The sequence below is a fragment of the Astatotilapia calliptera genome, chromosome 17 (genome assembly GCF_964374335.1).
Source record: "Astatotilapia calliptera chromosome 17, fAstCal68.1, whole genome shotgun sequence".
Taxonomy (NCBI): domain Eukaryota; kingdom Metazoa; phylum Chordata; class Actinopteri; order Cichliformes; family Cichlidae; genus Astatotilapia; species Astatotilapia calliptera.
Genome location: NC_137438.1, coordinates 16,400,976 through 16,417,554, shown reverse-complemented (window position 1 = coordinate 16,417,554; position 16,579 = coordinate 16,400,976). Strand labels below are relative to the sequence as shown.

The window sequence follows — 16,579 nt, the reverse complement described above, 5'->3', positions numbered from 1 at the left end:
AAATCATTTTATTATTTTGATATACTTTATACTTTATTAAAGTATTTAAATCAAGATTGCAGATTGCTAAAATCTGACATATCATAACATTTACAATCAGACCAGATGCGTTTGAGAAAAATTAATTTTGTTCCTTTAGAGATCATAAGTTCTTTTACAAAAAAAATGAAAACAACAACAAAGGCATATTATCAGCAAACTGACTAATTATAAATTTACTCTATTTTATTTAAATTCCTTGACTATCAGGTGAAATTTCCAAGGAAAATAGCCCCCAATAACCCCCTCTAGAACACTGAGGTGAATAAGTACTCGTTTTTACTTGAAGGACATAACCTCACAGTAGTAATAACCGTACAACTGTCTGTAAATTGTGCTACACTTGTATAGCATGAGCTTCTTTTTTTTACTTTATCTGTCCGACTAAAGAAAAAAGTTACACACACAACATTATTAGATTTTTTTTCTATTGCTACCTCCATTCCAAATATTGTAAAGGTGTGTGGTTTATGTTCTTAAATAGCCCTGTTTTTTTGTTTTTGGAGCGACATTTGAGTCTACACTCCATACCAGCTGGTGGCGGCAAAACACAATTTCGTAGTTTTCCAACCACCTGCAAAAATAACAAAAAAGAAGAAGGACACAACCGCTTCCTGCGACTGTCCGTGGATTGTGCTGTGGGGACCGTGACGGAGGTGTGTGAAACGCTGTACATACTGAAGCTTGGTATGTTTAGACAATGGTTACACTGAGCACCGTTGTGTGGTGGAGTTAGTGAATACCGTGTGAGGTAGTTGTGAAAGAGTTCAGCCAATGATAGGCGATGGTTTATTTGTGGAAGCCGGTGTGCTCAGCGCGTGCTCCCGACTCAGGCGCGAGACACCGGAATGTAGTGAAGTGACAGCGGTGTTCACCAGGAAGGAGAGAAGCGTGAAAAAGATCAATAATACATCATATAAAGTACAGAGTTAGCTGCGGGCCGTGGACAGAAACGATATCTAAATACTATATCCTCCGCAGCTGGTTTTAATATTGGCCTGGACTCGAGGTATTTAGTCAAAATCCTCATATGTCTCGGTTATAGTCTATATAACCGTTTTGTTCTCACCTAGCAGTTTTAGATTTTTAGCATAAATAAGATAAATAAGACTTGAATATTAGTAAGACAAAAATGCTTTCACATTGCTCTAAGTTTACAGGTCCAAGAGTCATAAGTGTGTTGCTCTCTTTCCAGCAGCATGGCTACTGTCGAGAACGTTGCATCAATAGGACAGCATCTGGTGGACCCGAGACAGGACCTGACCAAGCGGTTCAGAGCTTTATTTACCCTGAGGAACCTGGGAGGTAAAACACCAGGACCACAGAGTTTTTTATTTTCAAAAACTGGATAAATGACAAAAGCACTCAGCTAAGTAACAGTACTCAAGATTTGCAGTAGTATTTAGGACTCCAACATTGGTTTGTAGGGGTGGGACTCACCCCACACATTCAGTTTCTTCTTTTTTCTTTTTTTTCAAATGTAGTTGTGGTTGTTTCTGTCCTTTCAGTATATTTTAGTAGCCCCTATGTTTTCCAACAAAACTCACATGAAAAAAGTAATCTTTAAATCCCTAAACTTTGCAATAACGTCTTGTTCTCAGACTTGCAGCCTCCAGTCTTTTCCTCGTCGTCTGGTTGGCTCAATCACAGAAAGCAGCACTGTACTGTTTGAAAGACAAGACATTCAGTTTTTTCTTTTTCTCTGAGAGATCTTTTTTTAATGTAAACTGAAATCACAGCACAGCTGTTGCATATTGTTGCAATATATTTGCTGTGACTGAATGCCTGTAGTGATTTTTGGGTGAACTAATTCAGGGTGTCATCTGTGTGTGTCAGGTGCTGAAGCTATAGAATGGATCAGCAAAGCCTTCGCTGATGAATCAGCCCTGCTGAAGCATGAGTTGGCTTACTGCCTGGGACAGATGCAGGACAAACGGGCCATTCCTACTTTGACTGCTGTTCTCAAAGATAAACAGCAGGAGCCAATGGTTAGGCATGAAGCAGGTAAGCATGCTTGATGAGGTTGAGGAGTCTGTGTACTACCAACACAAGTATTTTGACAGAGTATGTTTTATGTAAGCTCTGTGCTCTGCACAGATGGTGCGTGTCCAAGTGTTCATTTGTTGCTGCACTAAGTACAGAAGTTCCCAATTAATCTGCTTTTTGTATTTACAACACACGCGCAATACAGACGCACGTGCACTGTGTAAAATACCTAGAGTAGCAGAAAAGTAGAAAATGAGCTACTCTCTTGTGTCATCAATTTTTTTTCCTAACAGTAATTTAGGTAAGGTGGTATAATTAAACAATTACCGTATTTCCCGGACTACAAAGCGCACCTGAATATTAGCCGCACAAGCTAAAATCAGGGGAAAATCCTGTTTTGTACATACATTAGCCGCACCTGACCAAAAGCCGCAGGTGTTTCAATATTGACTTATCATATGTAAGAGAATATGCACAAAGCGAATTGTCAGGAAAGAGATGGCTGTTTGGAGACACACCCCTTTTATTAATATTTTGAAAATCAAGTTATGGGTACATATTTGCACATGTGCTGTGCTTCATAAATGAGTAACAAATGTAGTACATAACAGTAGCCTACAGCACACCAGAAAAATAGATTCAGACTACCTTTTAGGCTCAGGTGCAGTGACACGGCTTTAACAAGAAGAAAAGTCAGTCATTCACCACCATCTTCCTGCGCACTAAAACCACCAAAGTCCTCTTCTCCAGTGTCGGAAACGAACAGGCTCAGGATGGCTTCGTCATCCACTCTCCGCTTCTCTCCTTCGTTGTCACTTTCAAAACCAAAGATAATCCTCATTGTCATTGTCAGTGTCAGAGTCGAACACCCTCTGAAGGGCCGTGGCGGTGTCCTCCTCTTCATCATGCAGCAGTCCAGCCCTTCGAAATCCGTTGGTGATCGTGGATGTTTGCACACTTTTCCACGCTGTCAGAATCCACCGGTAGAGTTGAGCACAACTTGCTTTTCGCAAGTTTATCGCCGCTCGTCATCCACGCCTCCCGCTGAACGCGTAGCGCTACTTTGAAGTTTGTTTTTCGCGCTACTCGTACGGCACTATGTTGCCTGGCGGATGGACATGTGACCAACATACCACTCTTGAACCCCGATCCTTCCGCCAGGCAACGTAGTGCCGTACAACAGCGGAACAAACAAAACAAATCGTCTTACAATATCACAAAAATCATGGACAATCTATAGAAAAGCCGCACCTGACTAAAAGCCGCAGGGTTCAAAGCTTGTGCAAAAAGTAGCGGCTTATAGCCCGACAATTACGGTAAATAATATAATTTAGTTGCTCCTTCACAAATCTTATCTTTGCTAAGTACTTTGTGACAAAAAGCAGTATAATCGTATAATCAGCTGCTTGTCAATTGAGTCTGAAGCTTTGCCATTTTGGGCTGGTTACAACGTTGTTGTTTTTTTTGTGCTGCAGCCTTGTGGAGATGGAGTAATGACATGTAGACCAGTTTCATGTACTGCAGGTTCTGGTTTGAGAGATGCAATCCTCTCCCTAGCTTGCTCTGGTCTCTAGAGCACCACAAGGACCATTTATGCAGACAGTGGAGCTGGAATTCCATCCACTGCAGTACACAATCATGGCATCTGAATGATATCAAGGACTGCCAAAACAATAAATACTAAAATGAGTAGCCAAATATACTGCCCCCACATTAAAATGCTTTAGTGGTCTTTGTAAGGAGCACTAGGTGCCTTGCGAAAAGGCCACACTTTGACAGAATTGTCCCTAAAGAAGGTCATGTTGAACTGAAAGAAACTGAGAATGTGCATTTGGCATGAGGGACTGTTAGTGAGCTAATATTTAACCACTCTCTTTCTGCTAAACATAAGTTTGTGTAGAAAAGTATAAGTTTACATACATGTGTATGCAAACTCACAATACTTTCCTGGCGTAAGCATGATGGATGCTTTTCAGAAAATATTTTGAGACTTGCAGGATGCAAAAACAAATGAAAGCTGGAAACAGCGGTGCAGTTTTGAAGTCTGACTGCTATCTCTGTGTACTTGTAGGGGAAGCTCTGGGGGCAATTGGTGATTCTGTGGTTTTGAACCTACTGAAAGAGTACAGTCAGGATCCTGTCATTGAGGTAAGAGCATATCACAAAACTTGCCTGCAACTTTCAACTTGATTTCCATTTTACCTGCTACAGAACAGACCTACAATTTAGGCTTGGACTAATTTAACAGGATATTAATTAATTTTGAAAGTAACTGAAAAACTTGATTGACTGTTGTATTTGAATTGACTGGTTGTTGTCATGCCTTTATTGTCACATCACCTCCTAACGGCCATCTTTCAGGCTGCTCTTGATGTTTCAGAATCAGAATCAGAATACTTTATTGATCCCTGGGGGAAATTATTTTTTGTTACAGTGCTCCATTTTAAACCATGTTTCCTGCTGCCTTTTAAAGTTTTTTCCTAAAACCTTTTACTAAGTGTATTAAATCTTTGGTGGTACAGAAACTATGCCCTCTACTTTGACATCTTCAACTCTATAGTGTCACCACTGCATTCCAATCCATCCCTGAAGTGTGGTTTTCCTTGCTAGCCTTTTTAAAATATTATCATTATTATTATTATTTATTTTTTTAGCCTGTTTATTAACTGCTTGCTGCTCTGACATTGTCTGCTGGTATACTCAGTGTTACAAGATGATATCCAAGACTCCGTCTTGTAAGTTGGGGATCAGCGCTTGTCTTGTTGGGTACTGCTGCTGCCACTGCCACCTCTATTTCTGCTGCTGTTACTGCTCCTACTGCTGCATCTGATTGATGACATGCTACTGTGCCCCCTAACTGCTCACCATCTGCCACCACCTTGAGCGTCCTTTTAATTCTGGTGCTTGTTGTTGATCGCTCTATGGTCTGACACATGGCGGTGCCCACATGAAGGACATTAAGACCACAAAGTCTCTGCAATAGTTGTCTGTCTTGGCACTAATGACTTGATATATTGTCAGAGAACCTCAAGCAAGGCTTTATACACCTCGTGGGCAGCCACTGGAAAGCAATCTGTCACCTCTGACTTGCTGTCATACCCCCTTTTATTTAGTAATGTAAAGTTCAGCTGTTTAGAGTTCAATGGCACATCTGGTTTAAGAGCTAATGCATTAATAAAGACATTCCCTTTGTGTACTACAACCTGTCATTCCTCAACTGCTTTGAACTTTTTCAAGCGAAATTGCCTTCACCGAAACCACTGGGATTCACACAATCTGTCCACAGGCATTGAACTAACCCTTCACTCTTGTGGTCTTTACAGCATAAATCCTGTTCACTCCCACTCTATTACAGAGACAGCTGTTTTCGTACCATTGCTACTAGGCAACATTTACAACAATACCAGTGTGATACCCATGTCTGTTTACCCATTTTCAAGGTCAACCACCCCCACTTTACCATTTCCTCAGATTGTAAGACACAGATGGGAACAATCCCATCGATCATCTTTGCACATGCAAGCTTACTAAAATTATTGCTCTCTGCTTCAATTATTGCCAGTTTTTCCAGTAGAACTTTATCTAATTAATCATATATACTTAACAATATTGTCACCTGTATCAATCATTTCCTGTATCGGTGAAACTTTCCTTAAAATGTGGGACTGTGGAACTTTGTCCACCCAATACTTAAATTCCCAGAGGTGCTCAAGCCGTGTTGGAGTTATAGCAGTAGTTTACAAGGGTAACTAAAACTGTGTTCCATTTACTCCTGGTTTATTTCACTCCTTCAAATTGCTAACATTCAACATTCAGTGTGAATTTTCTGGTCTACTGGTTTTTACTCTTGGTGTATCTATAAACTCCCTGCAGCTGTCTTATCGATTCAATTCAAAACCCCAGCAATCATATCACCTCCTATGAGAAAGCGCTTTGGCAACAGTGGGAAGGAAAAACTTTCTTGTGGTGGCCGCAGCACAATGTGCCAGGTTTTGTCACAACGAAAGTCAGTGTGAGACATGGTGAGCATAATGGCCACATTAAGGCACAACCCCCACTAGGGTTTAAATACCTGGGACTCTCCACCATTTGATTTGGTGAGTTCTAAGTGAGTGGTAACAAAATCTTGCTAATTTTCAGAGGGTATACATACCATGTTACGGTCATAAAAACTGAATGTGAGCAGAGCAGCAGTTTGAAATTGACTGGTTAAAATACAGTCATAATGGTCCTCATATACTCATCATCTCATGTTGTTTCTTTGTTTGTCAGAAACATTAAATATGTAAGTCAGAGGAACTTTAAGAGACGCTAAGCAGAGACAAAGTAAATATGACTTCAACTTTTGGAAGAATTCAAGTCTGATATGTCATTTAGCATGCTTCATACAACTGTGCTTTATTTAGCACAGTCACACACTTGACAGTTAACTCACACCTATGATCTCATAGGCCTGGACTGAACCACTGACTTTCCCAGTATATAATCTCATTTGCCTCAGTATTTCAGTGTTTTAACTTCATAATTGGACATATTTTTATTTATAAACAAATGCCATTTATTATTTTTTGAGGTTTACATTTGGTGATAATTTCAGTTACTCTTGATACTTGAAACCACAACTAAAATTGCAGCTTGCACTCTCAATTATTAACACTCGGTTGATACAGAAAATGACATAAAAGTTGACAATCTATACAGGTTGCAGAGACATGTCAACTGGCTGTTCGACGGCTAGAATGGCTTCAGAGTGGAGGAGAGAAAACGTTGCAGGACGGACACGCAGATAAAAACCCCTACTGCTCTGTAGACCCAGCCCCTCCAGCAGCAAGGAAGAGCGTGCCAGAGCTGCGCTCCGCACTGCTGGATGAAAGCCTGCCACTCTTTGACCGCTACCGTGCCATGTTTGCCCTGCGTAACCTTGGCACTGAGGAGGCTGTGTTGGCACTAGGAGACGGTAAGGTCCAACTTTATGGTAAACAATTATGTGAACATTTATTTCACTCAGCAGTCATCGTTAATCTGATAATACTACATGCAAACTATGGTTCTAGAACACTCAAGGAACTTGAAGATGTCGTTACTGAGCACCTAATAAAATATATGCATATATGAAAGTCAGTAACTGTAAATCCTTGTGAAGTATAAAAATAAGTATGTAGAACTACGCAGATGGAAATTAATATGTGCATCCAATTCTGTTTGCCTCCAGGCCTGCAATGCTCCAGTGCTCTGTTCCGTCATGAGATTGGCTATGTTCTGGGGCAGATGCAGCATCCAGCAGCAGTCCCAGCCCTCCGTGCAGCTTTGGAGCGTTCCAACGAGAACCCCATGGTCCGGCACGAGGCAGCGGAGGCTCTAGGCTCAATTGGCAAAGACGAGTGTCTGGCCGTGCTGCAGCGTTACCGTGAAGACCAAGAGCGTGTTGTCAAGGAGAGCTGTGAGGTTGCACTTGACATGCTGGAGTATGAAAACAGTGGACAGTTCCAGTATGCAGATGGATTGGTCAGGTTACAGGGTTAATTTTTAATTATTTAGGTCAGTACTGAGGTCACCTTGTGTTTAAAGGTAATTAAACACAATTTGTTGCTAACAGTAATATTTTCTTTACTTCAATATAGCTAAGTTGAAAACCAAATATATTTAAAAAAACAAAGGGTGGAACATGGATAATATAGGGTCATCCACCCTAATAGCCTGTGCCTTTGACCAGCTGCTGCTCTTGCCCCATCATTCAGCTGCTCCTTCAAATCATCCCCAAGTACAAATATGGAGGAGAAGCTGCCCAGCCAACAGCAACATTGGGAGACGTGCACAGAAGCAATGGAGTGAGTAAAGAAGGACTGCTATAACAACCAGCCAGCCTCTGTTGTATGGCACCAGAAACAGACTGGTGATCAGGAGATGAATGAGTGTGGTTTGTTGGGTCCTAAATTTTAAAGCCAAAGTAATCAACTCTATCCAGCTTGCATATTGAGTTTTTTTTATGTCCAACTAAAAATCAGCCCACTCAAAAAGATCATCTGGAAAAGAGCAGAGTTTGTTTATTGAATGGAGTCATATAAACGATAAAACAGACTGTCACAACCAACAGAACAGCAGGACAACACAAAGCAGTGCAACCCCAGGCTATAGAGCCTTCCACATATTCACGTGCAAAAGACAAAACAACACAGAAGAGAAGGCAAAACAAGAAAATGGGGCAGAAAAGCGTGGCAAAGAGAGAGCGAACCCTCCGGACCCTCTATTTTATTGAGTAAGGACCCTCTGCTCAATCTGAATTCATCCTGCATTGTGCTTCTACAGTTTGATGCAAACTTCTCATTTTAAACTGTCTGCTACAAGCATTCGTGGTGTGACGTAGACCTTGATTTGTCGTGCTTCTCTTGGTACTTTGCTCCTAAATTACCATGGAGCACAGCTTGCAGTTTAAATGTAAATTTTTTTGTTATTTACAGTCAACTGTATAAAATTAAAATGATCTTACATACTAATGTCTCTCCTGAGTTTCACGAAGACCTTCTTCCCTCAAGTCCTACAACTCAAATTCTCATAACTGCTTGTGGTTTTGCACATCAGATAATTAAAGCTTTATTTGTAAGCATCAGTAAGTAAGCAATAAAGTACAGACTTCATGCCAAATAAAGAATCCTTATTATCACGCCTGTCAGCGTAGTCCAGAGTAGGTCTATTAAGACATGGATGAGTGAGTTTGGTGTGTAAGAACTTCACCTGCACAGAGTCCCGATTTCAACCCAATCGAACATCCCTGGGATGAATAAGAGCAGAGACTGCAAGGCAGGCATTTCTCACAAAGCCCTTTGGTGCTGCAGGTGAACACTATCCAGGTACAAAAGGACAAATGTGAGTTGTTGGCAACTTGTACCACTGTTGCTGAATTTTGGAAAGTGATTTATGTCTAGGTGTAGATTTGTGTTGATGTTTAATTAATGGAAATTCCCTGCATCCTTAAAACTACAGAATCCAATTTGTCCAAATTGTCGAGATTTAAAGTGGATTATATAGACTAGGTGTATTAGAATAGACCACATACTTGCAGTAAAACAGCCATTTAGGCTTTAAAAAATAAAAATACAACTCACATTATATTATCCATTTTATGTATAAAATATTTTATCTATAAAATGTTTATATAATGTTTTATATTCAGTCGGGCACATTTGTTTTTGATTGTTAGTTAAATATTTTAAAATGTACGTATTGATCTTTCAGTGGTTTTTAAAAAAATTCTTTTTAATAATTCTTATTAATTAAACAATAATAACAAGAAGTATGATGTCTTGTATTCATTATGACGGTATAGTTTTAATTTTCCAAACACATCCTGGTATCGGATAGCAAAGGCAAGCAGTGGTGTCGCACATCACTAACCGCCAGGGTGCATCCGCGAGCCTAGCAACCAGAGCCCTCTGTTAGCGAGCGCCACCGTTACAGTAACTATAGCAACCCTTGGAGTCTGTATACGGCGGTACATTGAGAAAGCGGTAAGACGAAATTTTGGAAGTCTTTTCCACGCTTGTATAAACCGTTACTCTGTCCATACCTCAGACGTAGTTGACGAACGATGGACGGAAAAGAGGAGAGAGTGCAGTCAGCTGCCGCGTTCAAGTCTTATATGTTGAAAAACAGCACAAAGAGCAACCTGAACCTGTAAGTTACCTTTTTATAGTACTAGTTAGTATCTGATGCTCTCATGACCTACTTGTCTGTTTGTTAATTTATTTCAATCATGTAAACAATGTGCACAAGTTCATTTAGAAAAGAAAAAAAAGCTATACAAAATAAAGCCAATACATTTCAACATTGCTTCACCGGTTCTGATTCAGTTACATATCGAAAGCAGTGGGAAGAAGTGCACACTTATTTAATCCCACCCATTCGCAATACGTTATCGGTCAATATTTAATCAGCTTCCTTGCTGATGTAATCTAAGTTATAATAATGAACACATTTATAATATAATATGATATTTACACCAAATCGTATCATTATGTTTTGTGATTCCATAGCTTTGCCTCCACACTACAAGACCAGTACCTCCATTTTTGAAAAGTTAGCTGTACAATGCAATAAGCATGAATAAACTTTCCTAAACAGAGACATTCACTGAATTTCAACATTCTCCCTTTCTTTATAACTCCTTTGCTTAATTTGATGTTATTTGATCTGTGATCCAAATGTAACTAATAACATATATGCAAAAATGTTTGAAACATGTTAAAGCTGTATTGGCACCAGGGCATTATCGGGCTATGGATAAGATTTTGTAATGATATCCATTGCTGTATAACCCCTAGATCTAGTTCATTCTGATTTCACTGAGTTTCGTTTCCTTCCGTGTCCTGTTTGACTTGGTCTCTGTGGATCCTCCCCAGCAATCCCCTATGTGTAGCATGTTATGTCTGGTTGCGAATGTCAAGTTTTTGTCTCTGTCTTGTCTCCATGTCTCTCTCCCTCTTTCCCTGTCATTCTCTCTCTTGCTCTCTCTCTGTCTTCACTTTCTTTGTGTTTGTCTTCCTAGTCTTGTCTCTGTGTCGCCTCCCTGCATTCCCTTTATTTAGTCAGTCTTGTCTCTGTTTGTTTCCCTTGTCTTCCTGTGTCTGGCCTCTGTCTGTTTGCAGTTTTATTTTGATAGTCTCTAGTGTTATGTGTATCATGTTCAGTGTCGCTTTCCTTGTCTCTACAGCAAAGAACATTACTAATAAATACTGGTTATAAAGAACCTTAAGCACACTTTTATCATTTGATTTGTAATGCCATTATACAATAACGTTCTGCATTCTTCAGTTTCTCCTCCCCTTTCATAAAGGATGGTCCAGTATGCTATGCAGAGGATGCAAGCATTAAAGCACTGAAGCTTAGTATTTGAAGAATACTATTATGTCCTCCATGCAGATACTTCCATATCACGTCTGTTAGTTAGGAACCTTCCTAAGCAAAATTGGCTATTTGAACGCATATTGGGTTTCTGTATGTGTGTGTGTTAGTTCATGTATTATTTCTTTATTTCCTGTCTCGTTAATTCCGAGTTGTTTGCAGCTATCTTTCCTGATGTTTACCACCTCCCTAATTACTTACTGTGTGTATATATTGTCTCAGTTTTCCGTCATCTGATGATCTCTGATGATCCCTCGGGATAAAACCCCCATAGATGGTGGTCTGATTAGTAGATGTACGCTCACGGCATCCTGAGCCACAACCACTGGAACTGGTGTCTGTGACTTATTTAGTGACACAAGAGCTTCTTTTTCACTCTAATTAAATTCTGGCTAAATTTTTGCATGTTAACTAGTATTGTGCTGCCCATGTGAGTTACCAGGGGAAATGCACCTTTAGAGGTGAGAACTTCAAAACTGTTGCAAGACCAAATTTTGCAGCATTTAAAGATGCAGTAAAAAGAAAAGGCAGTTTAGATGAAATAATACAGCAATACAACAGAATAGTCTCATGAAAAACCTTTGACAAAATGTCTTGTGGAACCATATGGCATCTGTGTATTAATATGTGTGCTAATATGTACAACTAAGATTTATAGGTTGATATGTACCAAACTGTGTAACTGATGTTCTAGTTATGACCACCTCACTCGCTTGCTGACGAAGTTGATGGATGAGCAGCCACAAAATCCAGTGGATGTGATAGAGGATATAAGCAGTGATGTAAAACGGGGTTTGTTAGAAGAGATGCAGAGCACTCTGCAAGATCTTCCAGAGACTACAGCTGATGTGGAGCTGGCTAAGCAACAGCGCCTGCTCTTTACTCGGCCAAAAGATGTGGATCACGAGGAGGAACTGGTATTGACCACACACACCTACACTGTTTGTTCTACAACTTTTATATACAGCAATCTGTCCCTTTGTTAAATGCTAAGGTGATGGATATGAGGTTAGGTTGTGGATCCGTTCAATTCAGTTTTATTTATATAGTGTCAAATCACAACAACAGTTGCCTCAAGGCATTTTATATTGTAAGGTAGATCCTACACCAATTCAGAGAAAAAAGAGAAAACCCCAACAATCATATGACCTCCTATGAGTAAGTGCCTTGGCGACAGTGAGAAGAAAAATCTCAGTTTTAACAGGAAGAAACCTTGAGCAGAAACAGGCTCAGGAAGGGATGGCCATCTGTCATGACTGGTTTTGGATGAGGTGAGGAAGACGGAATCAAAGACATGCGGTGGAACAGAGCCAGAGATTATTAATAACTAATAATTCACTGCGATTGAACTTCACCAGGGAAGTGTGTTTGCCTTGCTCCGTTTCAGGTTTTTTCCTCACCATCAGAAGTTCTTGGTACAGGTTGGACTGTAGAAATAACTGTCAATAACTGTCACTTTTCATCAGCTTTAAGATGTGGTGCTATCCTATGCTTCTTCATAGCTGTGATGTCCCGGGTCATTCAGGTTTTGACTGGTGCATTTGTAGCTGTGGGAGTCCAGGTTGATAGAGCTGGGCACTCCATCTGCCCAGATGTCCTGCGGCCTCTGTGCAACTTCCTGTTGAGGCCTCTTCTTTAACCCCTGTACAACCAGCCAGCGCCTGAGCTTTTCTGGGCTAAACTCAGATTCTAGAAACTTGTCCTGCTGGATCTTTTAAGGCCTCCTCTAGGGAGAAGCCCCACTTCACCCTTTCTTACTGAGCTCCTTACTAGCCTCCAAATCCCAGAAAGTAGAGTCATCACTGGTCTAGGGGTTGGATGGTTCTGGTGATGTCAAATGGGTGATACTCCAAGTACTAGTCAGTGTATGACAGAAGACAGAGGAAAGAAGAGAACGAGGCATTAGTTTGTCATATTTTTAGAGACAACAGTGACATGCTGACCATTAGAGATTGTTAATGAAAATATTAATATTGAGCTACATCGTTTTCTGCAGTAAATCCTCAGGTTGTATGAAGGTGAGAAAAAAATACATAGCCTCTTCTCTCTATAGCGGCAATATCCTTCCAACCCTGCAATGCATAAAGTTCATTATATGTAGTTATAACTTTTTAATTGACATTTTGCAATACATGAGAATTTGAACCATATACATAAAAATAAAAAACATTAAAAAAAACGCAGATACTTCATTCACTAGTTTTTGATGCTTCAATGAGCTCTTTAGAAGGATGTTCTTTTCCAAATGTCTGTAAAGGCAGCCTGCTTCATTAGGTGATTGATTTTATACACCTCTGTCAATGGGATTGAAGAATGTGGATTTTAACTTATATGCTGTTTTTGTGTACAGATTTCCAGCTCTTATGGTGAAAATGAGGATTTATTGCCATTACACCTAAAAATTAATCAGTAAAGTGTCATCCTTCATTGGGGGAAAGGAGTTGCTACAAGTTGTGTTAAACTAAAGTGCTAATCCTAGTGCTAATCAAGGTGGTTAAAACTGTAGAGTGAACATCATCAGACTCCTTCCTAGTGTTTCTATGCAGGATATTGACTTTGTGGACAGTAATAGGTCATAATAATAGTTTTTTTGTATGTGTATGGGCTTTGTGGAGCACGGAGTTTCTGCCTGTAGTATTTTACTTAACACATTTGTAAGATATTTTGTACTCCAGCTGAATTTAATCCAATGACTCTTATATTATATCTTTAATAACTCTTTTAATTTCTTGGGAACTTTATGTTTGTATTACTTGTTCAGTATATAAAACTGAATTTGTATTGTGTAACACAGCTTATTGGTCTTTTTAGGTGGAAACACCTCTTCCTAATGTGAGTGAGTTGAGCTTCTACCTGGAGCAGGCTGGAGTGGGTTTGGGCAGAGAGGAGATGCAGAGAATTTTTCTTGCTCTCAAGCAGCTTGTTGAGTCACAGCTGCTGTTGCAATGCCGACTATGGGGCAAAATTTTGGGAACAGAGAACAGCTATATTGTTGCTGAAGCTGTTGTTGAAGGGGACGACCATAGCATCGATGAACCAGCTGAAGAAGAGGAGCGAGAGGCTGATACTCAGGAGAATGAGGTGAGGAAGTAAAAAGTGTGGTATTGAAAATGAATTAGATATGCTTGTAATAAAGAGTAGTAAAAAAAAACACATTCCTACTTTTTACACTGATGTTACACTCCTCTGCCTTTGCATGTCATCTGCTCCATTGCAACGTAAACTTCATTTACTTTTGATACCAGGTACTTCTCTACTTTGTTTTCCACAACAAAGTACCTCCTCAATATTGGGGAGCTCTATCACGATAACAGTACTAGACAACAGTGAATCATATTAACACAGTACTCTGTGTTATTATGATATACAATATATACTATATACTGTAATATCACAAACAATACAATGATAAAAAAAAATGGTACAATCAAAAAAAATACAAAAACAGTTGTAAAAATGAAATTATGGAGCTGAGGAAAAGGGTAGGATCTACTCCCCCACCCTATTATTTCACAAAGTATTGAAGTAAAATTAATTGGTGAATTATTAATTTAGTCCAAATGTGCTTTTGCTTTCAGATAGATCAACTTCCTCAGTCGACCTATAAACCCCCATCAGTTGTGCCAAAGGAAGCCACAGGAACAGGTGCTAATAAGTTTGTTTACTATGTGTGCAATGAGCCTGGTCTTCCTTGGGTAAAGTTACCTTCCGTCAGTCCTGCACAGATCACTGCTGCTCGACAGATCCGCAAAATTTTCACTGGGAAGCTGGACACCCCAATTGTGAGCTACCCACCTTTTCCTGGGAATGAAGCTAACTATTTACGAGCACAAATTGCCCGAATCTCTGCTGGCACACAAGTAAGCCCTCAGGGCTTCTACCAGGTTCTAGAGGAAGAAGGTGATGAGGAAGATGAAGTATCCCAGAGCAACTATGAACCAAATCCAGACTTTGAGGGTATTCCAGCTGCTGAAATGGCTGAGTCTTTGTCTAACTGGGTGCATCATGTTCAACACATCTTGCTGCAGGTATGGGTCTGATCAGACAAGGTTCGTGGGCATTCTTTCACCTATTGAGTGTGTCTGGATTTGTCCATCCATCTTCTTCAGGGTTGCAGTGATGCTGGAGCCTCTATTGCCTTTAAATAATGTGTAAAAAAAAATGATTTTAGGGTCGCTGTACATGGGTGAACTTGGCAGTAAAACCAGGAGAGGAATCTAATGAGGAGGGAGAAGCTGATGAGAAGGAAGAAGAGCCTGATGAGCCAGAGCCAGAGGTTGGACCCCCTATGTTTACACCTATCTCCCAAGATGCAGGTCAGTCTTTGACTTTGGACACTTTTCAGGCAAACCAGTAGTTTAGTTTCTCACACTGATGAGAAGGTCATAATGTTGCCCAAAATTTCATTCAGCATACATGTATGAGTGTATATATGTATATGTATATGTGTATATATATATATATATATATATATATATATATATATATATATATATGTATATATATATGTATATATATATATATATATATATATGTGTATATATATATGTGTATATATGTATATATATATATATATATATATGTGTATATATATATGTGTATATATATATATATTTATTTATATATATATATATTTATTTATTTATTTATTTATTTATATTGAGTCTGTTTTTTCTCAGAAATGTTCAACACTCCTCCCTGGAGCCTTAGTTTGTCCTCCACACTAACATCTCAGCATGCAGTAGCAGTGCTGCGTTCTAACCTCTGGCCAGGCGCATATGCGTATGCCTGTGGAAAGTAAGTGAGAAAATCAGAGTGCCTTTGTTTGTACATATGATATCATAATGTCCTGAAGGTGTAATTACAAAGTACCATGTGCTGTCTCTTAATACAGGAAGTTTGACAACATATATATTGGATGGGGTTTAAAGTATACTGGAGGAGGGTATACCCCACCTGTCCTCCCACTGCCACAGAAAGAATATCCTAGTGTTCCCGAAATCACAGAGGCCTTGGACCCATCATTGGAGGAGGAACAGACCCTGAAAGAAGCTTTAGAGGAGCAACAGGCTGTCCGAGAGGAAATGGAGGCGACAGAAGAGGAGGAAGAAGAGGATGACTGAGTAAAAAGTTGACATTAAATTAAAAAGAAAAAAGATATGCAAGCCAGTGTCAAATAAATTAGTTTACTTGTGGACCTTTAATGTAGTTTAGGAGAATGCATTTTAATATTTAGAGGGCAGATGCAAAATGAGATGTTGTGGAAAAACTCAGACCAGTGCTTGTGTCCAGTCATAAGAGGAGTAATAAATAAAAACAAGGTGCTGTTTGGTCTGCGTAGCATAATAAACTGGGTAACTTTAGCCTGTTTACAGTACTTTATTTGAATATTTTTTGCTTATTTTTCAAAGGAAATACCCATGTGATTTCTGCTATAATTTACTTTGTTGTTTTAGATTAGATGTTGATTAAAATATATACCAACATTTTATTGTATTTTTATTATATGATAATGATTATGAACATACAGCACATATTTACACTATGCCCAGCTGGCTGTGCATTGTGCTTCTGGTATGCCAGAGTGTCTCTTATTTGATAGTTAAAAAGTTGGCAACCCCAGTTGAATGTAATATGCTAACATGGCTAATGCTAG

General features: G+C 39.5%; 2 protein-coding genes and 1 pseudogene across 7 annotated transcripts; 2 read left to right on the top strand and 1 right to left on the bottom strand.

Moving 5' to 3' along the window:
- The first annotated feature begins 571 nt into the window (after positions 1–571).
- dohh (deoxyhypusine hydroxylase/monooxygenase) lies at positions 572–8,519 on the top strand. 6 transcript variants are annotated; one of them, XM_026147956.2, is made up of 6 exons: positions 572–695; positions 1,238–1,344; positions 1,876–2,043; positions 4,097–4,173; positions 6,727–6,982; positions 7,238–8,519. In XM_026147956.2, exons 2-6 carry the CDS (start codon positions 1,239–1,241, stop codon positions 7,546–7,548), a joined length of 918 nt encoding a protein of 305 aa, XP_026003741.1. In that variant the 5' UTR covers positions 572–695; position 1,238; the 3' UTR covers positions 7,549–8,519. The 6 variants fall into 6 exon arrangements, with proteins under 6 accessions (XP_026003741.1, XP_026003740.1, XP_026003739.1 ...); XM_026147955.2 differs by having other exon boundaries at positions 589–726; XM_026147954.2 differs by having other exon boundaries at positions 598–726; positions 1,235–1,344.
- A 949-nt stretch (positions 8,520–9,468) lies between these two features.
- Positions 9,469–16,409, top strand: rsph4a (radial spoke head component 4A). The gene is made up of 7 exons (XM_026146955.2): positions 9,469–9,696; positions 11,618–11,840; positions 13,735–14,004; positions 14,502–14,951; positions 15,095–15,239; positions 15,603–15,720; positions 15,818–16,409. Exons 1-7 carry the CDS (start codon positions 9,611–9,613, stop codon positions 16,044–16,046), a joined length of 1,521 nt encoding a protein of 506 aa, XP_026002740.1. The 5' UTR covers positions 9,469–9,610; the 3' UTR covers positions 16,047–16,409.
- LOC145421621 (regulator of G-protein signaling 7 pseudogene) lies at positions 12,083–12,794 on the bottom strand (annotated as a pseudogene).
- Positions 16,410–16,579: the final 170 nt, after the last annotated feature.